This window comes from Pseudorasbora parva, chromosome 19 (assembly GCF_024679245.1).
Source record: "Pseudorasbora parva isolate DD20220531a chromosome 19, ASM2467924v1, whole genome shotgun sequence".
In the NCBI taxonomy this organism is placed as follows: Eukaryota; Metazoa; Chordata; class Actinopteri; order Cypriniformes; family Gobionidae; genus Pseudorasbora; species Pseudorasbora parva.
The window spans coordinates 42,869,980-42,896,488 of record NC_090190.1 but is presented as its reverse complement, the minus strand read 5'-3'; the positions used below and the strand labels follow the sequence as shown (position 1 = coordinate 42,896,488).

The following is a 26,509-nucleotide window of genomic DNA, read 5'->3' as shown; positions in this document are numbered from 1 at the left end:
CAGAAAACAAGAACAAATATTTTACGTAATTTTATTATCCAGTAAATTAATTTTGATTTAAGAATTTTTAGATATTTGGACTGGAAACAAGAAAAAAATACTAAATAAAAAGAGCATTTTTTGAAGAGAAATGTTTATTTAAAAAGAAATATTAGCTTATATGGATATAAATTGTTTTTTTAAAAAGCAACAAAAACATTCAGTTTGACGTGCATGAAGCTTATTCTCGTTTATAGGCTTTGTGTTATGATTGGGATGTCATTATTGGTTCGTGCATCTTCAGTGGCATCATTATAAAACAATAAAATAGACACATGTTAAAATCAGCTTTGCGTATTTACATACAAACAACAGAAAATATCAAACTGCAAATCACATGTAAACTCGAGCATGTGCACTGTAAAAAAGGTGCTTGTTTACCTTAAAAAAGTGAGTAACCTGGTGGCCTTAATTTTGAGTTTATTGAAATTAAATATTTGAGTTGATACAATGAAGGAAATTAGTTTAATAAATAGAAACTCAAAATATTATTGTATCTGAACCACATAAAAAAATTGATAAATCATGAGAATAGCACTATTTATTTTTGCTTGCGTCATCAGAAATAAAACACACACAATTACCCAATATGCTTACAAGATAGTTTAATAATATTTAAATGAAGGTTGTCGATTCTCAAAAATGTTTAACTCAAATTTTTAATTTCAATGAATTTTAAGGCAACCAGGTAACTTAAGATATACTTTATTGTCTCCGAAGGGAAATTAGTTTTGGACTCTGTCTGTTCCGCATTTTTACAAAGACATCCTCTCATAAAACACACACTGCAACAAATGCTCTTCTTACTCAGTATTTTTGTCTTGTTTCTAGTCAAAATATCTAAAAATACTTACATTCAGAAACATTTACTAGACAAGTAAAAATTATTGTCCTCTTTTGGGAAAAAATAACTCAAAATGAAGAGAGTTTTTGCTTAAAATAAGATCAATAATCTGCCAATGGGGTGAGAAAAATAATCTTGTTTTCTGTTTGAATTAAGATTATTTTTCTCACCCCATTGGCAGATTATTGATCTTATTTTAAGCAAAAACTCTCTTCATTTTGGGTATTTTCCCAAAACAAGACAATTACTTTTGCTTGTCTAGTAAATACTTCTTGATTTAAGAATTTTTAGATGTTTGGACTAGAAACAAGACAAAAATACTGAGTAAGAAAAGCATTTTTGCAGCGTATACTCATATGTTATTCCTCTCATAAAACATCCTCTCATAAAACATATACTCATAACTTATTTTTTAAATATTTTTTACAGTGTGTCGATGGTTATTTCTGTTGCACATTTCCTGTCACTGTGCGTTTTTCTGATTTCTGTGCTCGGTGAATGATCGGCTTTAGCTGTGACTGTCCGTCTCGTCGGGCATCTGTATTTTGTCAGAGATGGAGTATAGCGTCTGCGCGGCGTGTTTGTTTTCTGAGGCGCAGCAGCGGTTTCTGATGAGTTTGTACAGAGCCACGGCCGGGATAACCAGCGCCGGAACGCCAGACAGGATGAAGATGATGATATAAATCCAGTCCGGATAGGAGCGAGTCGCCAACAGCGGGAAACTCTCCTGAAACACAGACCTTCATCAGCATGTGATCATTTATTACTCTATACACACTCACCTAAAGGATTATTAGGAGCACCTGTTCAGTTTCTCATTAATGCAATCATCTAATCAGCCAATCACATGGCAGTTCTTCAGTGCATTTAGGGGTGTGGTCCTGGTCAAGACAATCTCCTGAACTCCAAACTGAATGTCAGAATGGGAAAGAAAGGTGATTTAAGCCGTTTTGAGCGTGGCATGGTTGTTGGTACCAGACGAGCCGGTCTGAGTATTTCACAATCTGCTCAGTTACTGGGATTTACACACACAACCATTTCTAGGGTTTACAAAGAATGGTGTGAAAAGGGAAGAGCATCCAGTATGCAGCAGTCCTGTGGGAGAAAATGCCTTGTTGATGCTCGAGGTCAGAGGAGAATGGGCCGACTGATTCAAGCTGATAGAAGAGCAACTTTGACTGAAATAACCACTCGTTACAACCGAGGTATGCAGCAAAGCATTGGTGAAGCCACAACACACACAACCTTGAGGCGGATGGGCTACAACAGCAGAAGACCCACGAGTAGGAATATAGTGTGGCCCCTTTAAGATCTGGATTATAGTGTGGCCCCTTTAAGAGCTGGAATATAGTGTGGCCCCTTTAAGAGCTGGAATATAGTGTGGCCCCTTTAAGATCTGGAATATAGTGTGGCCCCTTTAAGAGCTGGAATATAGTGTGGCCCCTTTAAGAGCTGGAATATAGTGTGGCCCCTTTAAGAGCTGGAATATAGTGTGGCCCCTTTAAGATCTGGAATATAGTGTGGCCCCTTTAAGAAATGCGCCCAAGTAGCGGTGCTTCGCCTCTGCTTCCCCATAATATAGTCCCAGGTCAATATCTGCCTATAAATCGCCTAGTCTTAATCTGCATCGCTATTTGTACTCGTTGTGAATACGCAGGCCACAAGAAGTAATTAGGTGGGGGGGTTTTTTGGATCACTTTTACTCAGGACATGCTAGCTGGCAACATAGGATTCCATTCATTATGCTAAGCTAAGCTAGCGGCGACCCAGCCAAACTAAAACAATGCACTGAGACAAAAATGCATTTGCCCACATATCTAAATGTAGGAAAGAAGCTGAATAAGCCCTATTTCTAAAAACGCTGGAGTGTTTAACTCTTTAACTTGATCTATAGAAGATATTTTCGGGCTGATGTGATGTGGTGTGGATGGGCACGTACAGACTCCGGGTCCCAGGCGATGTAGGTCAGCTCTTTGCTCACAGTCGTCACGAAGTAGAACAGGAAGATGACCAACACTATGAGAGGACTGATCAGCCTCCAGGTGGCCTGCCAGAAGAAGTTGGGCTTGTGTCCGATCATGAACTCGATGTCTTCATTGAACCTGCGCTCAGAAAACATACACACACGGGTCAGTGTCAACTCTGCTTAAAGCGTTAGTTCACCCAAAAATGTAAACTCTGTCATTAATTCCTCCTGTGGCCAGCCGTCAGACCTCCGCTCATCTTCACACACAGATGAAGATATTAGTGTTGAAATCCGATGGCTCAGAAAGGCCTTCATTGACACCAATGTCATTTCCTCTCTCAAGACCCATAAAGGCACTAAAGACGTCGTTACAAAGCCCATCTCACTACAGCGGCTCTACAATCATTGATGAAGAGGCCAGAATAGAGTTAGTGCGCAAAAAACACTAAATAACGACTTATATAGTGATGGCCGATTTCACAACAAAGCTTCGAAGCGTTATGAGTCAGTGAATCGATTCATGATTCGGATCGTGAGTCAAACTGCTGAAGTCACGTGAGTTTGGCGATCCGAATCATGAATCGATTAATCGCATCCAAAATAAAAGTTTGTGTTTACATAATATACGTGTGTACTATAAATACACACTCATTCATGCATATATTTTAAATAATATTTGTATGTATATCCTGTATATTTATTTATATAATTTATATTATATATAAATCTAAATATTTTATACATAAATATTTATTTTTCATATATATATATATATATATATATATATATATATATATATATATATATATATATATATATATATATATGTCTTTCAAACTCCCTCTGCATGCGATAGGATAGCGCTACACCAACCAGAGCAACGAAGGTGAAGCAGAGCTGACAGATTAAACATTCACCGTATCCGGTCGGCTAAACTCTGAACACATCTTCCCTTCTTCAGAATGACTTCAGTGCCGTTCTTTGTTCTTTTCTCAGAGAAAAGCTTAACTCAAGTCTTCCAGAGTCGCGGTCAGAGCTGATTCGAAAGACCGCCGTTCGCCAGTTTCTGTGTTTACTAGAAGCACGCAAACGCAACTCGGCCGTCTATATATTAAGCCCCGCCCACCGACTCTATACACGATGTGATTGGCCCGACCAGAGTTTGGCGTTTACAGCTCAGAAGGGTATTGAGAGTTGCTAGACGACACTCGCGGCAGATTAGATTTGCTGCCGCTAGGGGGCGTCTAGATTTCTAGGCTAGCAGGCCACCTCAGTCATAAAATAATTGGATAAAACCTAAAACCTGTGTATTCAGCATTTTAAAGAAATACAAGTCTAGAAATGCATTCAAATAACAGCGAAGCGCAACGGTGTCCTGCAGTGGTCAAAATGATTATAAACAGTGAATTTTGAAGTGATATATTCTTGAAAACTCAGAGATGGGGATTTGGACGGCTATTACTTCACCACACGACTTCAGTGTTTTTCCAAAGCAGTAACGTTATGTAACTCGGCCGGGGATTTTTACGTGTGTGGTGGGAAACGGACGGCAATAAAATCATTGACTAGTCCCTGTAAATGATGGCAATACCTTCCGACCCCACGAGGAACAGTTACCGTCCGAATACAGCAACTCCTTCACCACTAACGGAGCGAGCTGGAAAATCAAACTTTTCCCGAATTCCCCCCGTTGGGAAGGAGAGCCACCAACAAACTTTAGCAAAGATTGTTCTTGCTCCAGCTTTAACTTCTGGATATTCTGCAGCGGTGTCACAACGGAACGAATGGTTTCGTTCGCATCTTTCTCCGCCGCCATTACTGAACTACATCTCAAACTAGCGCTCGACATCAACGTCATCGTTCTCAGACACTCCCTCTGTTCGATGACTGGACCAGTTAACATTTGTTCGGAGAAAACCTGAGACTACACCGCGGTCCCAGACGGAGTACTAAAGGAAAATGAAAATTAAGCGGAAGTACGTATGAGGGCGTAGCCAGGCTAACCCTAGCCTAAACAAGAAAGTTGCGACTGGCGTGTCAGTCAATCAGACAACGCTCTTTGTAAAGCGATTGGATGAGAGTGATCACTCCGAAGCAAAAATATAAGCCAGTGAGTTGCCGGCTGGTTTATATACCCATATGTCAAGGTATGCAAATCTCTCTCGCAAATATTCATTGGCACGTTTTCTTACTACTCAGAGATGATTGGGGCTCCAAAGTGAAACCCCAATACATATTGATAAAGGTTTAACTTGAATGCCTGGGAATGGGAATGACTTTTAGAGTCTCCTTGCCGTAGACTCACCTGTCAATCCCATAAATGTAAGACACAGCCATCATCTCACAGAAGGCAATGATCAGTAAAGGAATGGATCCAGCGAAGCTGTCGAACAGAGCCAACCAATATTCACCAGAACCCTGAGCGAAGATGATCGCGAAACCAAAAGAGACTAAACACACCAGACCTGAAACACAATGAAAACCAGTGATTAGTTCACCATGAAATCTCAGTTTTGCATGGAGGATTGCAGTGTTTATTATGTGGATATACTGGTGAACATCATTACCTGTCACTCACCTGAGATCTACCAATAGCACTCCAGTCATAATCAAAACTAAGCCCTGCCGTACATTTGTTCTTGTTTGAGAAGCAGTTTAACTCTGATATACGTCACAATAGACAAGAGCAACTTCCATTTCACGCCAGCTTTAAGACCCTTCACACCGGACGAAATTTAGATGCGCAAATAATTCTCGTTTTATTTTTTGGTCAGCTGTTTGTGTAATGAGCGCTTCCACACCGAACGCGAATGTGCTGCGGCGAAAAAACAACTTTTTTTCCGCTTCGATTTTGTTTTTGTTTTTTTACTGTAGCGGTGACAGAAACGGCTTCAACCAATCACATACAAGGAAACAAACGTAATGAAATGTCCAGTTAATGTCATTAGCTATCCATTCAACATTAACCTTTGCCAGGTGTGGCGTTTCTCATGAGATTACAGCTGTAGTTATAGTTAAAGCTGTGTTTGCCCACTGTAGGCTACAGACAGCAATAACTTCACCTTTTGAGTTATAAATTGTAAAAACATTTCTAAACCATATATCCGTGATTATGGAAAGTGAACGTGTGGCCATCAGTACGTCTGTGGCACTTAAATGTTTGCATTGAGACTCGACTGGAAACATCTGCTCGGATCGATTGGTTCCTGAAGTGTGTGTTAGTCTCGTAAGATGTGTTGCTAACGTTACTATTTCTCATATTGTCCCACAGACTTTCGAAAGTAGGTTCAGAAGCGGCCATGATATAGTTTTAGCTCCTGTACCTGATTTGGATACTCCCCTTCAGACTCTCTGTTCTTTAAGACTGGCTGCACACAAAACCTTCTTTTCGGTCTTTTAAATCAAATGAAAAGATTGTCTGCATTGAATTATGAAGTGTCCGTGTTTTATCAGCTGACGCCGCGAATGTTGGAGATCTCAAACGTCACAGACGTCGCGAATTCGTGCACAGTTGGACAAAGTACACAACTTCATTACTTGAGTAAAAGTACTGCTGGTCAAATATTACTCCGTTACGAGTGAAAGTTGTAAAAACAGATTTTTACTGGAGTAAAAGTACAGAAGTATTTGTTTTCAAAAGTACTTAAGTATCAAAAGTAAATGTCCTTCTTTATGTCGCCGCATTATTGTATTATAGTTGTATAAATGCACATTATGCCATCATGGTTTAAGCCAGTCAGTGACGCTCCATCTGACACACTAGCAGACGACTAACTTAAACTCATTTAAATACTTGTAGAAAAGTTACAAAGCTCTTTATAAAGCGCTGTCACTTTAAGGCCGAATGCACGGATCCAATACACTGATACACATCTGATATTCTCACACCGTTCACCTTCACTGAAGACAGAATCAACTTTGTTTATGTGAATCCTCCACTAAATGAGCATTTGGACATCCGTCTTCTTCCATTTTGCTCTAAACTATAAATCAGTGTTTAATAAATGCTGTGAAATCATTGAACTTCACGAGACTCTACAAGAGTGATTCCTGAAAGGCTTTCTGCAAAAACCCAAACACCTTTTAAAGAAGAAAAAAATCATCACTGACTTTCAAAGCTGCGACAGAAACGACTTTCCACTTCGAGGACCTTGATAGAAATGTAGTGGAGTAAAGAGGACGATATTTGTCTTTCAGATGGAGTGAAGTTAAAGTCAGAAGTTTACAGAAAAAATAATACTCCAGTAAAGCACAGAGACTCAAACAGTGAACTTAAGTACAGGACTCGAGTAAATGAGCTGAGTTACTGTCGAGCTCTGAATTTGTCGCGGCTGATGTGAATGATTTTGGCACAAAATATTCAAATGCTAAATATTCAATTTTTCGCTTTTCAGTTACATGTCCGGTGTGAAAGGGCCTTTATTCTGTGCAAATGTACCTGTATAGACCTCCTTTGGCCAGTTCTTGGGAAGGATGTTGAGGTCCTGGAGCGGCGCGACCACACCTTCAACACTGCCAAACATGGTGGACAATCCCAGACAGAAGAGCATGATGAAGAACAGCACGGACCACAGAGGAGAGACGGGCATCTTGGTGATGGCCTCGGTGAACACGATGAAGGCCAAGCCGGTTCCCTCAACGCCCTGCATCAAATAATAGGATGGGATCAGCTAGATTGCCTGCTAGATGTACGCTCGCTACTTGCCCCTCCTTTAAATGAGATCCCGAATATCCTGGAGTCGCGCAGACTGACCTGACTGAGGAACGTCTGCATGTCACAGGTCTTGAGCTGGAGATCCTGAATAATGGCTGGTGTGGAGCTGTTGAAATGCTGCAGAACAGACTCATAGTTGCTCTCGGTGACGTTTCCTTCCGGCAGATCGAACGCGTTCATCAACGTCAGGATGTTACTGTCGAAGAAACAGAAGAACTGTGAATTTGAGCGAATTCTCTAAAACAATATTTACATATTTTATTATTTTTAATTTACTTGTTATTTTAATAAATACACAGTGTTTTATATATTTTTTTAAAATAAAAATGTATGAAAAATGTATATACTTTACATATAATATAAAATATCATATAATATATATATATATATATATATATATATATATATATATATATATATATATATAATATATCAATATAATATATAATGTGTTGTAATGTATTTTAATCTAATTTCACGTTTATTAAATATAGATACAGTGGGGCAAAAAAGTATTTAGTCAGCCACCAATTGTGCAAGTTCTCCCACTTAAAAAGATGAGAGAGGCCTGTAATTTTCATCATAGGTACACTTTAACTATGAGAGACAGAATAAGAAAGAAAATTCTAGAAAATCGCATTGTCTGATTTCTAAAGAATTTATTTGCAAATTATGGTGGAAAATAAGTTTGGTCAATAACAAAAGTTCATCTAAGTACTTTGTTATATACCCTTTGTTGGAAATCTCCTCTAGAGCACTGATGGTTTGTGGCTGTCGGATTTTCAACTCCCTCCAAAGATTTTCTCTGGGGTTGAGATGTGGAGACTGGCTAGGCCACTCCAGGACTTTGAAATGCTTCTTACGAAACCACTCCTTCATTTCCTGGGCGGTGTGTTTGGGATCATTGTCATGCTGGAAGACCCAGCTACGTTTCATCTTCAATGCCCTTGCTGACGGAAGGAGGTGTTTACTCAAAATGGGATCAGTCGGCCTGGTCCCTTTGCAGAAAAACAGCCCCAAAGCATGATGCCCCCCCCCCCCCCCCCCCCCCCAACTCAGCATTCTTTCTCGTCCAAACCCGACAAGTTAAGTTTTTACCAAAAAGTTATATTTTGGTTTCATCTGACCATATGACAATCTCCCAATCCTCTTCTGGGTCATCCAAATGCTCTCTAGCAAACTTCAGACGGGCCTGGACATGTACTGGCTTAAGCAGGGGGACATGTCTGGCACTGCAGGATTTGAGTCCCTGCCGGCGTAGTGTGTTACTGATGCTAGCCTTTGTTACTTTAGTCCCAGCTTTCTGCAGGTCATTCACTAGGTTTTTTGCTCACCGTTCTTGTGATCATTTTGGGGTGAAATCTTGCGTGGAGCCCCAGATCGAGGGAGGGTATCAGAGTTCTTGTATGTCTTCCATTTTCTAATAATTGCTCCCACAGTTGATTTCTTCACACCAAGCTGCTTACCTATTGCAGGTTCAGTCTTCCCAGCCTGGTGCAGGTCTTTAGTTTTGTTTCTGGTGTCCTTTGTCAGCTCTTTGGTCTTGGCCACAGTGGAGTTTGGAGTCTGACTATTTGAGGTTGTGGACAGGTGTCTTTATACTGATAACGAGTTCAAACAGGAGACATTAATACAGGTAACGAGTGGAGGACAGAGGAGTCTCTTAAAGAAGAAGTTACAGGTCTGGGAGAGCCAGAAATCTCGCTTTTTTTGTAGGTGACTAAATACTTATTTTACACCATAATGTGAAAATAAATTCTTTAAAAATCAGACAATGTGATTTTCTGGATATTTTTCCTCATTCTGTCGCTCATAGTTGAAGTGTACCTATGATGAAAATTACAGGCCTCTTTCATCTTTTTAATTCAGAGAACTTGCACAATTGGTGGCTGACTAAATAATTTTTTGTCCCACTATATCAGATCCGTTTCTGCTGTCATTATCTCTGAACATTTACCCGTTGAGACAGTCGTCAAACCTCTCCGTCGCCCTGAAGCCGATGATGGAGTAAATCACGATTGCGGCGTAGATCGACGTGAAGCCGTTTATCACGGAGATGATGACGGCGTCCTGCTCGCAGTTATTACTGCAGGGAGAGAGGGGAACATGTTCTCATTCTGACACAAACTCACTGCTTCACTTCACAGATGTCAAGCGAGACTCACTGCACAGAGTTGTAGCTGGAGAAGGAGATGAGTCCTCCAAACGCCAGAGAGAAGGAGTAAAACACCTGCGCTCCAGCATCCAGCCATGTTGCCGGATTCAGCAGCTCGTCCAGCTGAACGAGACACAATTCACATCATTCACATCACACAGAGCATCTCCATGATGACGCTTCTCATTCAGATCTATCAGTATTTGATATTTAAGGTGATGTTAACCAGCACTGGTCCACCGGTGGGCCCATTTGCCACTGCATGTTTAAAACAATTATATCCTATATTCATCCTGATCTAATATTGACAAACTATATATCATTCGAAAGCTTACGAACTCAAGATTCATCCTGTGAAAAATGTTTTGAAATTAGACTTTGTGTTACCATGGAAACGGTGCTCTAAATGATTCTAGCGGGCTCCTCCCCCAAGTTGCGTCGTCATGTTTTATATTTATTTAACTACTTTATAATAAAAACCTTTTCTAATCTTGACAAAACACATATCGTCAGAAAGGTCTTAGTCTCACGGTTCTATATCTGAAAACTGTTTTGTGATATTTGGACAAAAATATATACATTTGACACAGGAAATTGCATTAAAAAAACCAATGGAATTTCAATTTAACCTGGTGGCTATGTGTGGTACTGCGCCTAAACAAAACCTCATGGGAACTTTAATTTTTGTGATATCAACTTCAAATTTGGAACACAAATTGATTAGACATAGGGCTTTGATTGGATAGTTATTTTAGAGTACAAATTATTTTGTAACATATATTTTATATTAAATATCTAGTACAGTATATTTGATTTACAGTAAATTTAAACTTCCATAACGTTTTTGTACTTTAATTTAAGTATAAGTCATATATAATAAGTCATTTCACTTGAGCAATACTCTGCTGGCTGTCTTCTTTAAAATGAGACCAACCTTATGTCTATATTCCAAATCATTCTTGAATTGCAACCATTTAAGTTGGGATAGTGAATTTTCATGTATATTTTCAAAAAGGGGGGTGACAGTTAACAGGTTAAATTGTTAATATTGACCAAATTGACAAATTTGGATTATTTTAGTCACCTGAATAGTTTTTTTGTGTCTAGTTTTGACAGATATTTATTTATTTATTTTTACCTCATATCCTGACGAGTCTCATCAAGTTTTCCGTCTGGTGAGGTCAAAATTCGGCGTGATCATTGATATATTCCATGTAGATTCCTAATTTGATCAATCTGCGCAGGCACAAATGAGGATCTATTTATATATCTATGATCGCACCAGCTTGACCTCATCAGACGGAAGTTACAGCCAATGGGAAAACTTGATGAGACTCGTCGGGATATGAGGTAAAAAATAACAGAAACCGATCGTTTCGTGTCTTAAGACATCAGTGTGTCGTCAGGAGCAGCAGGGTTTTTGTGCACGTTGTCTAGCGTTGTTTTTTTGTTTGTTTGTTTTCCTCTCATAGACTTGTTCCCCATTCACCCCATTATATGACCGACACACAGCAACGGTTGAGTTAATAATCTTCATCTGTGTTCTCCTTAATAAACAAACACACCGACATGTTGATGCCCTGGGGGTCAGCAGATAAACATCTAATTTTCATTTTTGGGTGAATTAACCCTTTAATAACACGTTTAACTCGCTTCAAATGTTTGTGAGCTGATGTGGCTTCTCATCACAGAATGAAGCAGGTGATGTGTTATTTTATAGTACTCTATACAGTGATGAAGTCTATGTCCATCAGCACTGCATTATGATACACTTTATTATTATGAGAATACCCGAGAAGGCTTGAAGAACTTAAAAACATCATATATTGTCGCAGTCGTGTGTTTATTGTTGCTGTCCTGTGTTTATCGTCGCAGTCTACATAGTTTTTAGTAAAAAAATTGTCATTTTTATTAGTTATTGTTTTTAAATATTTATAAAAAGTTTGTATTCTTTTTTATTAGTTATTGTTTTTTAATATTTCTACAGAATTTGTAGTATTTTTTTAGTTTTTTATTCATTTTTATTAATTATTTTTTATTTATATTTTTATATAATTTGTAGTCATTTTTTTGTCATTTTTATTTGTCATAGTTTTTTAATATTTCTATATAGTTTTTGTATTTTTTTCCCCATTTTATTAGTTATTGTTTTTATAAATTTCTACATCATTTTTTGTAATCTTGTGTTTTGTAATTTTATTAGTTATTGTTTTTATATATTTCTACATAATGTTTTTTGTAATTTTGTGTTTTGTCATTTTTATTAGTTATTTTCTACATAGTTCTATTTATTTGTATTTTATTTTATTTTGTGTATCAAGTTAAGTGAAAATGAGATACTACTGGCGCACAAAATATTTTAAGATTAGACAGTTCAGATTTATTTATTTTCAAGTAATGAAAGGGCTCTTCATGGTTTAAGTTTTACTGTAGAAATTCACTGTTTTGGTTAACATCAACCAAAAAGTGTATAAAGAAAGAAGTGCAATTTTAAGTAAAGTAAAACGACAGCTGTAGCCAATGTGAACGTCTGTATTGATGCAGGAAAGGAGTCGATGACTTCCATAATGTCTGAGCTTTAGTTTTTCAGTGCAGTCAAACTCACGTCTGGAGTGAAGAGGAACTTGATCCCGCTCGTGGAGCCTTTGAGCGTCAGTCCTCTGATGAGGAAGATGGTCAGCACCAGGTATGGCAGAGTGGAGGTGACGTATACGGCCTGAGGAGACAAACAGCCACTCTCAATATCTGAACACAGCATGAAATAACGTTTAGGACACTTATCAAAGTCCTTCACCTAATTTAATGTTCTTTAAAATTGCTTCTAAATCTCTCATTATGCTTTATCACCACCAAATATAGAATTCAGTCTTTTCATCAGCTTATTTTCTTTCAATTTGTACATTTGAGACATTATGTCATAATTATGACATTCAAAGTTCAACTTGACATTTAACATCATAATTTACATACTTAGTCAACATTGATAAAAGTCATAAAATACATATAAAGTCCTAATTCTGACATTCAAAGTAAAAATTATGATATTCAACATATGACATAATAAGCATAAACATAAACATAACCCTATAGAATAGTCCAAATTAACACAAGTCATAAAATCAAATTAAGTCCTAATTCTGACATTCATAGTTAAATTTATAATATTCAACATCATAATTATGACATAATAAGGGTCAACATTGACACAAGTCATAAAATCATATTAAGTCCTAAATTCTGACATTCAAAGTTAAAATTAGGATATTCAGCATCATAATTATGACATAATAAACATAAACATAACCCTATAGAATAGTAAACATTTACGTAAGTCAAAACTGATATTCAAATACATAATTGACATACTAAGTCAAAACTATGATATAAAAATTTAAATTATAAGATAAAAAGTCACATACTTTGAGAAAGTCAAAATTATAATATGACACTCTTCCGTCAAAACTGACATTTAAAGACACTATTGTTGAAATTAGGAGATAAAAGTACAAATGATAAGATAAATATTGATTTTTGATAACAGAATTATTATGATGTAATTCAAATATTTTTTTTCTGCAAAAGACAAAGATATTTAGTTGTGTATGTGATGAAAGTCAAAGTTTTGTTTCTTTTTGTATGGATTGTAGGCCTTCAGGTTTTTCAGAAGTGCCTCAGCTCAGATCAATGAGGCCTGTGATCAATCAGATGCAGAAAGAAACACACAACCTGTGCTAAATGAAAGAAGACAAGCTGCCAAAAGACTCAATCCAGTGTTTGGCAAAAGCAAAGCATAAAGAGAGATTTATGAGATTTTTTTGTAGGCGGGTCATTTTTGACCCGTAACATCACGAGTATTACAAAGTGGAGAAAAAACATAACAAGTACAAAAATGATCCCCAAATGTAGTTACGCCCTATGGGCCCTATTTTAACGATCTGAAACGCAAGTGTCAAAGCGCAAAGCGTAAGTAACTTTGTGGGCGGGTCTCGGCGCTGTTGCTATTTTCCCGGCGGGATAAATGGCTCTTGTGCCCGGCGCAAATCTGAAATGGGTTGGTCTGAAGTAGCTTCATTATTCATAGGTGTGGTTTGGTTTGGGCGTAACGTGAATAAACCAATCAGAGCGGCATCCCACATTCCCTTTAAAAGCAGCTGCGCAAGTTCTTTATGGGTCGCTATTATTATGGCGTATTTACCAGGCGCACGCCAGGAGCGCCTGGTAAATTTGACACACTGTTAGGGGACAGTCCCAACATTTACTACACCCATTTTGGAGTCTCTACCTAATGCCTCTAGCGCCACCACCTGTCCAAAGTAATTGTCGATTTCATTACTGCAAAAAATGCTATCTAGTCCAAACATCTAAAAATTCTTAAATCAAGAAGTATTTACTAGACAAGCAAAAGTAATTGTCTTGTTTTGGGGAAAAATAACTCAAAATTTTTTCAAGAGTTTTTGCTTAAAATAAGATAAATAATCTGCCAATGGGGTGAGATAAATAATCTTAATTCAAACAGAAAACAAGATTATTTTTCTCACCCCATTGGCAGATTATTTAACTTTATATTATTTAAGAATTTTTAAATGGGCTAGAAACAAGACAAAAATACTAAGTAAGAAAAGCATTTTTTGCAGTGATGCTTTTTTGACAATGCAAATTTTCTTAACCATGGTTATTATTTTGTTTGTAAATTGAAATTGAGTATCATGAAAATAATCTTGCAAATGCAAATTTGGCGTCAAATACAAGCAGGAAATTTCCCTTCCTGTTCTGACAGTTGTTTCCTGTAATTTAGCAGAAAAGTGTGTGTTATCAATGATGCTAATAATGGTGTTCGGTATCTTTACAGCAGCAGCACAATCACACCGGCCTTTGTGCTCTTTATATAAGAGTGTAAAACACGTGCAGCTATTCTATCAGTTTCCTCTGATTATCAGTTTTATGAGGGTTTTTTAAAACTAGCAGGCCGTTTTCAATCGTATTGTCAGTCTGTGTGTTAGCTAATGCTTAACCAGAACCGCCACACCCAGATATCTGGCCTTGGATTAACCTGGGCTTATCACACTCCTCATGTGTTCCTCAGGGTTAGTAATTGACTTTAGGTAGGCAGGTTTAGAGATTCCTAAACCCTGGGTTAATGTTCGCATATATTTACGAGCTTATTGTTATGTTGCTACGTCGTCCTCTAATAAATAACTGTGTTTATGACTCCAGTTCATACATTTGTCATCACTGATTGACATATTGTACATCGCAGCGTGTTGAGGGTTTGACAGCAACAATTCACAATTAAAAGAGTGAAATGTTGCTTAATATTTGTTTTGCTATGAAATTATGACAATTTAATTGAGATATGAAGTCAATTATTACATATGAGACATGAATAAGTCATTATTACAATTGAGGCATTGTCATAATTATGACATTCAACATCATAATTGACATACTAAGTCATAATTATGGCATAAAAAGTCAAAGTTATAACATTCAAAGTCAAATTTGGCAGTCATAATTTTGACCTTGTGACAAAAAAGTAAATTATTACATATTAAGTCAAAATTATGATATTCAAAATCAAAATTATGACATAAATTGAAATTATTAGGTGAAAAGTCACAATTTAATACTTTTAATTGTTACGGTTATGAATCAGCGAATTGATTCATGATTCGGATCGCCAATGTCTCGTGATTTCAGCAATTTGACACGCGATCCGAATCATGAATCGATTCGCTGATTCATAACCGTTTGAATCTTTATTTGAGGATTGAACACAAACCCAGAAGAGAAGCCAATGCTGAATAAAGTCGTAGTTTTTGTTATTTTTGGACCCAAATGTATTTCTGATGCTTCAAGAGACTCTAATTAACCCACTGATGTCTCATATGGACTACTGTGATGATGTTTTTATTCCCTTTCTGGACATGGACAGTATAGTGTGCATACACTTGCATACGCTCTCGGACTAAATATAAAATATCTTAAACTGTGTGTGAAGATGAGCGGAGGTCTTACGGGTGTGGAGCGACATTAGGGGGAGGAGTTAATGACAGACATTTCATTTCTGGCTGAACTAACCCTTTAAGCAATATTCCACACTTTTATTGTAAATGGGAATTGTTGGTGTCAAACCCTCAACAACAACTGACAACCCAGAGCCTCATCCAGATGTTTGGTCTGGAAACTCTCCATTGACGGCTCAATCTGAGGGGCGGATAAACGGCTGTCTGTCAAACTCCCTCTGCACGCGATAGGATAGCGCTACACCAACCAGAGCAACGACGGTGAAGCAGAGCTGACAGATTAAACATTCGCCGTATCCGGTCGGCTAAACTCTGAACACATCTTCCCTTCTTCAGAATGACTTCAGTGCCGTTCTTTGTTCTTTTCTCAGAGAAAAGCTGAACTCAAGTCTTCCAGAGTCGCAGTCAGAGCTGATTCGACAGACCGCCGTTCGCCAGTTTCTGTGTTTACTAGAAGCACGCAAACGCAACTCGGCCGTCGTCATTATGGCCCCGCCCACCTACTCTATACACGATGTGATTGGCCCGACCAGAGTTTGGCGTTTACAGCTCAGAAGGGTATTGAGAGTTGCTAGACGACACTCGCGGCAGATTAGATTTGCTGCCGCTAGGGGGCGTCTAGATTTCTAGGCTATCAACAACACGCTGCGATGTACAATATGTCCGCCAGTGATGATAAAAAGCGTTGTACCTTCCCGGTGGTCTCGATTCCCCTCAGACAGCAAACCCAGAGCAGAGTCCAAGCGCAGAACAGACACAAGACGATCCACCATTGCAGCCCGCCCGAGTTTCCAATCACCGGCGTCGTGTTGAGCGTCTCTCTGTACCAGAAATAATCCACCGGAGAGCTGCGCTCGCACTCGGACACAAACCCTGTACACACACACACACACACACACACACACACACGTCATGAGCACAGCTGGATCTGTGTACAGGGATGCAGATATACACACATTTTCTCCTAAAGTGATAGTTGTCCCAAAAACGAGCCTGTGATGTTTATCTGCAGGGCTTCCGAGATGTCGGTGTGTTTGTTTCTTCAGCAGAACACAAATGAAGATTTGTAACTCAGCCGTTGCTCGAATCTCATCTAGTGTTCCCAACGCCATTACTTCCGGCGAGTAAGGTCAAAATACCGGCTTGATCGATTCGTGCAGGACTAATGAGGCATCTATGTAAATATATCTATAATTGTGCCAGTATTTTGACCTTCTTCGGCAGAAGTAATGGCGATGGGAGCACTAGATGAGATTCGTCTGATATGAGGTAAAATAACACAAATACTGTTGTGTTTCTGGCAGAAAGCGATCGCTTCGTGTCTTAAGACATCAGTGTGTCTGCACGAGCCTCAGGGTTTAATATGGATTCGTATGTGTGTGTGTTTTTTAATCTCATAGAAATACACCCCACGACACGCATTATACGAGCAACGGCTGAGTTATAAATCTTCATTTGTGTTCTGCTGAAGAAACAGACACACCGACATCTGGGACGCCCTGCAGATAAACATCACAGGCTCGTTTATGGCTGAACTATCCCTTTGAAAGAATTTTTTTTGCTATGTAAATTATTTCAATTTTTATTTGACAGGTGTCCTTTGGTTGTGGACCGACATGAATCCTGACGCTCCGTACCTGTCCGGTTCTCATTGACGGGACACTGACTCCAGGGTAAAGGGTCCTGGAAGGAGTTGAAGAAGTACCACATGACCCAGGCGATGATGGTGTTGTAGTACATGCCCACCATGAAGGACACCAGCATGGAGGCGATGCCTGAGGAGAGAGAACCGCTGCTTTAAAGCGTCAGTTCAACCACAAATGTGCATTGTGTGATTAATTCCTCCTGTGGTTGGACAGCCGTTAGACCTCCGCTCATCTTCACACACAGATGAAGATATGATCTGTGATTTCAGCAGTTTGACACGCAATCCGAATCATGAATCGATTCACTGACTCAGAACGGTTCGAAGCTTTGTTCTGAAATCGGCCATCACTATATAAGTCGTTATTTAGTGTTTTTGTGCACTAACTCTATTCTGGCCTCTTCATCAATGATTGTAGAGCCGCTGTAGTGAGATGGGCTTTGTAACGACGTCTTTAGTGCCTTTATGGGTCTTGAGAGAGGAAATGACATTGGTGTCAATGAAGGCCTTTCTGAGCCATCGGATTTCAACACTAATATCTTCATCTGTGTGTGAAGATGAGCGGAGGTCTGACGGCTGGCCAACCACAGGAGGAATTAATCACACAATGCACATTACAGGCTGAACTAACCCTTTAAGGGCTGCTCATGTGCTAGTCAATGTTCACCCATTTTAAAGACTCACCGACTCCAGTGAGATACGGGTTGATGGATCTCCAGACGCCCACACTGCCCTTCCTCAGTCTCTGCCCGATGGCAAACTCCAGATGCAGGAGCGGGATTCCCTCCAGAACCAGGAGGATCAGGAACGGGATCATAAACGCTCCTGGAAAACGGTCGGTAAGATCATTTATTTTCAGCAACAAACTCCTGTTTAATCATTTTATGGCACGCGATTATCCGTTGGCGCTGGCTTCTGCTTCCGTTTCCCTGCTTACTATATTTCCGTTATAGGGGGCAGCCCATATAACCGTTTGTGGGAAAGTTATGAGATTTGGCACACTGATAGATGCCTGGCCCAACATTACCTACACCAATTTTTGAGTCTCTAACTTAATACCTCTAGCGCCACCACCTGTCCAAAATTTGACTTAGGTTTGTGCTAATAACTTTTGAACCCTAAGTGATAGATACAAAATTATTTAGATGGTTAAGCCGATTTGCATGGAAATTGAACCAAATCATCTTCAGACAATGACAACAAAAAGTTATGCAATTCAAGACGATTAATCAAACTAATTGATTTAATAATGTGCAAACAAATTTTAAGTAGCACATGCAAAATAGCCGTAAGGCGTTATCTCCTTAATGCTTTATCGTATTCTGACCAAACGCGGTACAGATCATCACAAGCATGACCTAAGGCGACATGCTGCGTTTCGGTGCAGCGCCACCTACTGGTCTGGAGATACGGAAAATGCTAAGTTTTGCATTTAAAGTTAGATTCAGGGTGGCATGCTGAGTCGAATGGTATCCAATTTTTCCATATCAGCCATTTTGAATTTTGTCCTTAAATGCTATATTTTATGAACACATTAGCGTATTCTTCCGAAACTCGGTATGGGTCACAGGCCCGGCTCCAGCTTCGAGATGCAGGGTCAAGTGAAATTCCTGGTTGGCCCAGACTTAACATTATATTTTCATAATTTCCCAGTAACAAACTATTTTTTAACAAACAAGTTTTTAAATAAACTCTATATTCACAGGGCTCAAAGCAAAGGAGCTTTTCTACAGGTTTATTCTGGTCCAGATTTTTACTTGCCCTGACAAAAAATTGAACTGGCCCCACCACAAAAAAAAGAAGTATTTAAATAAATATTATGTCAACAGTCAGTAAGAAGAAATGACAAGCAATAGCACAGATAACTAAAGGTAGGACTGAGGGTCTGGGGCACAACATGCCTATCCTAATCAAAGTTTAGAGGTATAATATAATACAATAATATACATGATGTGTCTCTCAGTCAAGAGAAGATCAAAACCATGACATGAGTTTTTAAATGAATTGTAATATTTGTGTCCTCTTATGTCAAATTCTTACAATAAATCAATTCAATCAGAATAAGACAACACTGTATGTCTGTTACCAATCAAATAAAGTCAGTATCAACAATGCATTTAATCTCAGATGCTCATGAACGGATTTACACTGCAGTTCCTTAATCAGTGTTGGTATGCATTACTAACTAATGAATTATTACTGTCATTTTAAAGTAAAGGAAATACTCTTCATTTATTTGTAACTACTTCTGATGTGATTCAAATACTGTGTAGACAACAACGGTTCTATATTAAACAATACTGGATTTAATATAAAAACTGTACATGTTAAACTGTAAGAGGAATAACACAGCGTTGTGCTGTTTGTTCTGTATTAATAATAATAATTAATGAACTTAACTTTGACAGAACGTGTCTCTGATAGTTACCCAGTAGCTTCTGGTGCAGATGTGCAGAAAGACAGCACTGTTGCTTATGTAATGACGCATATATCATGGATTTATGTTGTAAATACCAAGAAAAATAACTTTTTTTCCACAAGTTTTGATGATATTTTTGCCCCGCTATGGCGGTGAGATGGCAGAGAGCGCTCAGATCGCAGAGTTTAGTGGAAAAATAACAGATATGATCGCTCTCTGTAAAGGGTTTGTGCACCGTTGAGGTGGGTAGAGTAGCCAAAATCTGTGCTCAAGTAAAAGTACAAGTACTTACGGAAAATATTCACTCAAGTAAAAGTAATAGTTACTTGAGTAAGAGTAAAAACTATACGATGAAACAAATACTCAAGTACTTATAGTTGCTTTATAATTATTAGTTACTTTAGATCTGACTGATTAGAAGCGAAAACCCTGAATTTCAGACTACTCGGTGTGTGTGTGTGTGTGTGTGTTTGTGTGTGTGTGTGTGTGTGTGTGTGTGTGTGTGTGTGTGTGTGTGTGTGTGTGTGTGTGTGTGTGAGTGTGAGTGTGTGATTAATGGTTAAACAGTGTAAATTAACGGTGTGCTGGGCTAACCAGAGCAGTTTTTAAAACATACTTTGTTCTTATACTTTCATTAGTATATGCATTCTTTCGGGAGGAATAAAATACAGTCCCGTTTTTATGTGTGTGTATTATCTACACTTCAGACAGGTGTCTGTTAGGATGTGTGTATAAAGGCAACACGTCACATTAGGCTATTACATGTTCTGTTTTGTGAAATAAAAAAACAGATGGTTTGTGCAAAGTTGCAATTTAGCATTTAAACAACTTTTGTGGATATCTTTGAAAGCGTAGAAAAATCTGAATCATGCACTCTAAAAAAATTCAGAGTAAAAAACAACCCAATGTTGGGTCAAATATGGACTAACCCAGCAGTTGGGTTGTTTTAACTCATTGATCGGGTTGTCTTAAGCAAATATTTGACCCAACCACAGGATTAAAACAACCCAATCACTGGGTTAAAACAACCCAACTGCTGGGTTAGTCCATATTTGACCCAACATTGGGTTAAAACAACCCAGCATTTTTTAGAGTGTGGTGAGTTGACTAAAAGTGTCACATGAAATGTCCAAATTTGGATAATAAGTGGCAAAAAAAATTATTTTTGCGTGGGTAATTTTATTATATGCTCTATAACTCGTAAACAAAATGAGATATTTTCACCAAATGTGACGCACTTATGTACGGTGCGCACTCTGAGGACACACACACACACAAAATGGTGAACTGTGCCACTTGGTGGCGCCAAAATGAAAGAAAACATGAAATTGGCTCTTCATAACTGTAAATAAGTTACCTGGTTGCCTGTTTTTGAGTTCATTGAAATTACATTTTTGTAAGCATATTGGTTAATTGTGTGTTTTATTTGTGATGGCGCAGCCAAATTGTGCTATTTTCATGATTTATCACATTATTTATGTGGTTCAGATACAATAATATTTTGAGTTTCTATTTATTAAACCAATTTCCTTCACTGTATCAACTAATATTTTTAATTTCAATACATTTTAAGGTAATCAGGTTACTCACTTTTTTAAGTTAAACCAACATTTTTTTCACAGTGCAGTGTTTTTAACCCTTTTGTGTAAAATGGTCTCCAAATGTCTGTACTCATATTTGTAGTTGATCTTCTGCACTTCCTGGTTTGCTTCTCTTGTGCTTGGCCCTGATCTAATCTTGCAGCTATATTTGTTATTAAAACCAATTTTTAAAAAGTTTTCGTATGAGGAACACATATTCGCTATTAACTACGACTGTTCCCTCAGTAAACTCCTAATTTACTGCTCATTAATAGTTAGTAAGGTAGTTTTTGTAGCGTTTAAGTTTAGGTATTGGGTCGGATTAAGGGATGTAGAATAAGCTCATGCAGAATAAGGCATTAATATGAGCTTTATAAGAGCTCATAAACAGACAATATCATAGTAATATGCATGATCATAAGACACTAGTTAACTGAACCTTAAAATAAAGTGTTACTAAAAAAGTTATTACCGCTTTCCTCTTTACCATTTTAAACTGATAAATTGCCTTTATGGTGCTGAGGAGTATCACTATTGAAGTTAAAATTGCAAAATGAAATCAAACTCTAGAACCTATCTGATGTTTCAGGCCTAGCGTGATGTTTTTGTTGTTGTATATGGTGTGAATGTGTGTGTCGTGTTTCGCTGTGTCACACTGAAGCAGCTGCTTTAGGAAACGCAGTGAGGTCAGCAAACATCTGAGTCTTTATCTGAGAGTCTCTTATCAGCCAAAGCTTCAAAAGTCCAGACGATAACCTGAGGACGGGGAAATATTCAGATCATGCAGGATCACGATGATGATGTGCTTTCTTAACTCAGGTTTCACTGCTCATAAGCACACCTGAGCTCAGTTTCAGAGATCGCTTCCCTTATAATGTTCGATTGTTGAGCTTTCAGAAATACTGCACTGTAAAAACAATGTTGGTTTACTCAAAAAAGTAAGTAACCTGGTTGCTGTAAAATTTTGAGTTTATTGAAATTAAAAATTTGAGTTGATACAATGAAGGAAATTGGTTTAATAAATAGAAACTCAAAATATTATTGTATCTGAACCACATAAAAATATGATAAAAATCATGAAAATAGCACAATTTGGCTGCGTCATCAGAAATAAAACTCAATATGCTTACAAAATCTGTATTAACTCACATTTTTTATGTCAATGAACTCAATTTTAAGGCAACCAGGTAATTTATTTTTTATTTAATATTTGTTTGCAGTGTACCGATATGACGTATGCTATCTTGTGTAAAATGATTGCGACTGGAATTTTGCTTCTTGACCAAAAAACTCAATAAAAAACATGAAATATCATGGTCACCATACGTCACTGTATTTAGAAAATAAGTTACCATGGTTGCCTTAAAATTTTGAGTTCATTGAAATTAAAAATTTGAGTTAATACAATGACATTTTTTTGAGATTCGACAACCTTTATTAAAATATTATTAAAAGATTGTGTAAGCATATTGGGTAATTGTGTGTTTTATTTGTGATGACGGAGCCAAATTGTGCTATTTTCATGATTTATCACATTTTTATGTGGTTCAGATACAATAATATTTTGAGTTTCTATTTATTAAACCAATTTCCTTCACTGTATCAACTAATATTTTTAATTTCAATACATTTTAAGGTAATCAGGTTACTTACTTTTTTAAGTTAAACCAACACACTTTTGAATACAGGCTTTTGTACTTTTACAGTGTACATACATACAATTTGGTATATGCATGCACACATACATAACCATAAAAAAATAAATTTTAATAAAAGATTTAATAAAAAAAGTTTACACTCTTATTGACCAAAGGTGTGGCTGAAGCTACCCGTACCTCCACACAAGCAGCACTAATGGACATTAATTTAATATCTCAAATATTAGATATTCTCAATGTGTATTTGGAAGAACAAACATTGTTACACTTCACTATCATAACAAATTCTGAGTAAAAAACAACCCAATGTTGGGTCAAAAATGGACTAACCCAGCAATTGGGTTGTCTTAAGCAAATATTTAACCCAATCGCAGGATTAAAGCAACCTAATCGCTGGGTTAGTCCATATTTGACCCAACATTGGGTTAAAACAACCCAACATTTTTTAGAGTGTATTATTAGTTTTTGTTATTATTATTATTATTATTATTATTATTATTATTATTATTATTATTATTATTATTATTATTACTATTATTATTATTATTATTATTATTATTATTATTATTATTATTATTACTATCATTATTATTATTATTATTATTATTATTATTATTATTACTATTATTATTATTACTATTACTATTATTATTATTATTACTATTATTATTATTATTATTACTATTATTATTATGATTACTATTATTATTATGATTACTATTATTATTATTATTATTATTATTATTATTATTATTATTATTATTATTATTATTATTACTATCACCACACTCTAAAAAATGCTGGGTTGTTTTAACCCTGCGGTTGGGTTAAATATTTCCTTAAGATAACCCAATCACTGGGTTAGTCCATATTTGACCCAACATTGGGTTGTTTTTTACCCAGGATTTTTTAGTGTGCATTATCATTTCCATTACCCCTCCATCAGTCATCGTTACCATCATCATTAGTTATATTTTTTCATTACAGTCCTTCATGAAGTATTTGAAACTGTGCTGATGAATGAGCCTCATCAGGGAAGATATTCCACACCTCAACACTTTATTTGATGGGCAGATTCTTCTTAAATATTAAACACGCATGTTAAAATCATGGTTAGACAGACCAAAAATGAAAAACGTTTTTTGATAGCCTGAAATTGTCTGAATTGTACGCGGTGTTGATTGACTGATATATTAATATCAGTTCATGGAGTCGAACCCATGATTTTGTCGTTCTGTTCGCGCTTTAGGAAAGCACACCGGAAAGGCTCCACACTTCCGAATAGTTTTTATTTTATTTGAAAATGTATTTTTTGTTATGTGTGAGATAGATTTACTGCATTTACCTAATTATTTCTTATTTTATTTTATTTGTATTTTTTTTAATTGAAGCTTTAGGAAAGCACACCGGAAAGGCGCCACACTTCCGAATAGTTTTTATTTATTTAAAAATCTTTTTGTTTGTTATGTGTGTGATATGAGTAATGGTTCTTAGACCTGATTATTTCTAATTTTATGCGTATTTTTTGTATTTTATTTGTATTTTTTATGCAATGTAATGGAGAATTGTATTGAATCTAATTAGGGTCGATTTGGACCCGTACCATAAATATCAGGAAAGAGGAGAATCCCAGACGCAGATCTGCTCTCCATTTAATATAATATAATCATCTGTGTTTCTAAATGTCTAGGATTGGCAATGATTGCTGGAATCTACATGTTAGATAATCTGGGATCATCTTTACTATTGTTGATATGATATAATCTCTTGAGGAATACACTGCTCACCGAACTAGTTATTTCAGTATTGAACTATCAAACGGCACTCTGCGTTTCTCAATGGAAACTTCATCCCGTTTTAATAGTGTAATCAATCTCCGCTAAATTAATGTTTAACTATAATCGTTTTAAATGAGTCCTTTCAGCCCATTACGAGCGCTGGGGTTTATGAGGCGTGTTTATAGAGCGGTTATATGCGTATGAAAACACACAGAATTATATCACTTCCATCTTTAGAAAACAAGCAAACATCACAATGTTTATGAGATCTATTCCCAGAAACACTTTTTGGCGAATTACATACATTTTCCCCTAAATCAAATATTTACATGCACTGCTCCTTTAAAAACAATCATAAAAATATGCAAAACATCACACCAAGTGGCTTTGGCGAATAAAGAAGCCGGGTTTGAAATGCTTACGGATGATTTGGATATTAATGTGATCGTGGACTTCATGCACTAGACATGCAATCAAACAATATTTAAGATTTATGCATTTGAATTGCGTATAAATTTAACACATACAATGTAATGTTTTTAAAAAAATATTTTGACCAGAAACAAGAGAAAAATACTAAGTAAGAAAAGCATTTTTTGCAGTTTTACATTTTAATAGATGTAAATATTAATCTGAGCTGTGTGAAGTTTAAAATGCAATTTAAACACAGACCTAACCCACCACAGATACAGACGCGCACGTGTGTGTGTGTGTGTGTGTGTGTGTGTGTGTGTGTGTGTGTGTGTGTGTCCGTGTCCGTGTCCGTGTCCGTGTCCGTGTCCGTGTCCGGCTCACCTCCTCCATGGCAGTGTGTGTGTGTGTGTGTGTGTGTGTGTGTGTGTGTGTGTGTGTGTGTGTGTGTGTGTGTGTGTGTGTGTGTGTGTGTGTGTGTCCGGCTCACCTCCTCCATGGCTCTGGCAGAGGTAGGGGAACCTCCAGACATTGCCCAGCCCCACACAGAAGCCCACACAGGTCAGCATATATTGGGCTTTGTTGTCCCACTGCGGCCGCTCTCCAGCCTCCTCCAGCTCCAGCTTCTCCAGCTCGGCGTGCGAGGGAATGCGCTCATCCAGACCCGGATTGGGGAGCTTCAGCTTAAACTTCATTCCTGCTGCGTTTGGGCTCAGAGATGGAAGAGAAGAGATGGAGGGATGGCTGGCTGTGGATGTCAATAAATACCGGCAGCGACAAGGTGACCTTTAGCACTGACATCCCTCCCACACACACACACACACACACACACACACACATACACACACACGCACACATACACTTACACACACACACACACTCACTTACATACACACACACACTCACTTACATACACACACACACACACACACACACACACACACACACACACTCACACACACACACACTCGCAGGCATACACACAGGCACAGGCACAGGCACACACTCACACACACACACACTCACTCACATACACACACACACACTCACAGGCATACGCACAGGCACACACACACACACTTACATACACTCACACACACTCACACTCACACACACACACACACACACTCACTCACTCACACACACACACACTCACTCACTCACTCACACACACTCACACACACACACACTCACACACACACTCACACACACTCACTCACACACACACACACACTCACTCACTCACACACACTCACTCACACACACACACACACACA

The 26,509-nt window shown here is 37.7% G+C and overlaps 1 protein-coding gene and 1 long non-coding RNA gene across 2 annotated transcripts in view; one reads left to right on the top strand and one right to left on the bottom strand.

Moving 5' to 3' along the window:
- The window catches only part of LOC137048322 (uncharacterized), a 40,608-nt gene extending 30,776 nt beyond the window's left edge, over positions 1-9,832 (top strand). The window contains exon 5 of the long non-coding RNA XR_010899377.1: positions 9,711-9,832. This is a non-coding gene — a long non-coding RNA (uncharacterized lncRNA). The remainder of the gene's footprint in view (positions 1-9,710) is intronic.
- slc6a19a.2 (solute carrier family 6 member 19a, tandem duplicate 2) lies at positions 1,145-26,071 on the bottom strand. Its single transcript, XM_067426433.1, has 12 exons — positions 25,723-26,071; positions 18,071-18,211; positions 17,379-17,516; positions 16,433-16,614; positions 12,324-12,434; positions 9,729-9,841; positions 9,521-9,649; positions 7,603-7,759; positions 7,288-7,492; positions 5,155-5,314; positions 2,823-2,985; positions 1,145-1,610 (listed from the first exon to the last, which is right to left on the bottom strand). Exons 1-12 carry the CDS (start codon positions 25,925-25,927, stop codon positions 1,392-1,394), a joined length of 1,923 nt encoding a protein of 640 aa, XP_067282534.1. The 5' UTR covers positions 25,928-26,071; the 3' UTR covers positions 1,145-1,391.
- Positions 26,072-26,509: the final 438 nt, after the last annotated feature.

What these genes read in the sequence shown, in the direction of transcription:
- slc6a19a.2 (XM_067426433.1), bottom strand. Translation starts at nt 25,927, where the DNA reads ATGAAGTTTAAGCTGAAGCTCCCCAATCCGGGTCTGGATGAGCGCATT. An exon ending in CGTCAATGAGAACCGGACAG is followed by an intron (nt 16,615 to 17,378) that starts GTACGGAGCGTC and finishes GTGTGTGTACAG; the next exon opens with GGTTTGTGTCCGAGTGCGAG. An exon ending in TACATTTATGGGATTGACAG is followed by an intron (nt 2,986 to 5,154) that starts GTGAGTCTACGG and finishes TTCTGAGCGCAG; the next exon opens with GTTCAATGAAGACATCGAGT.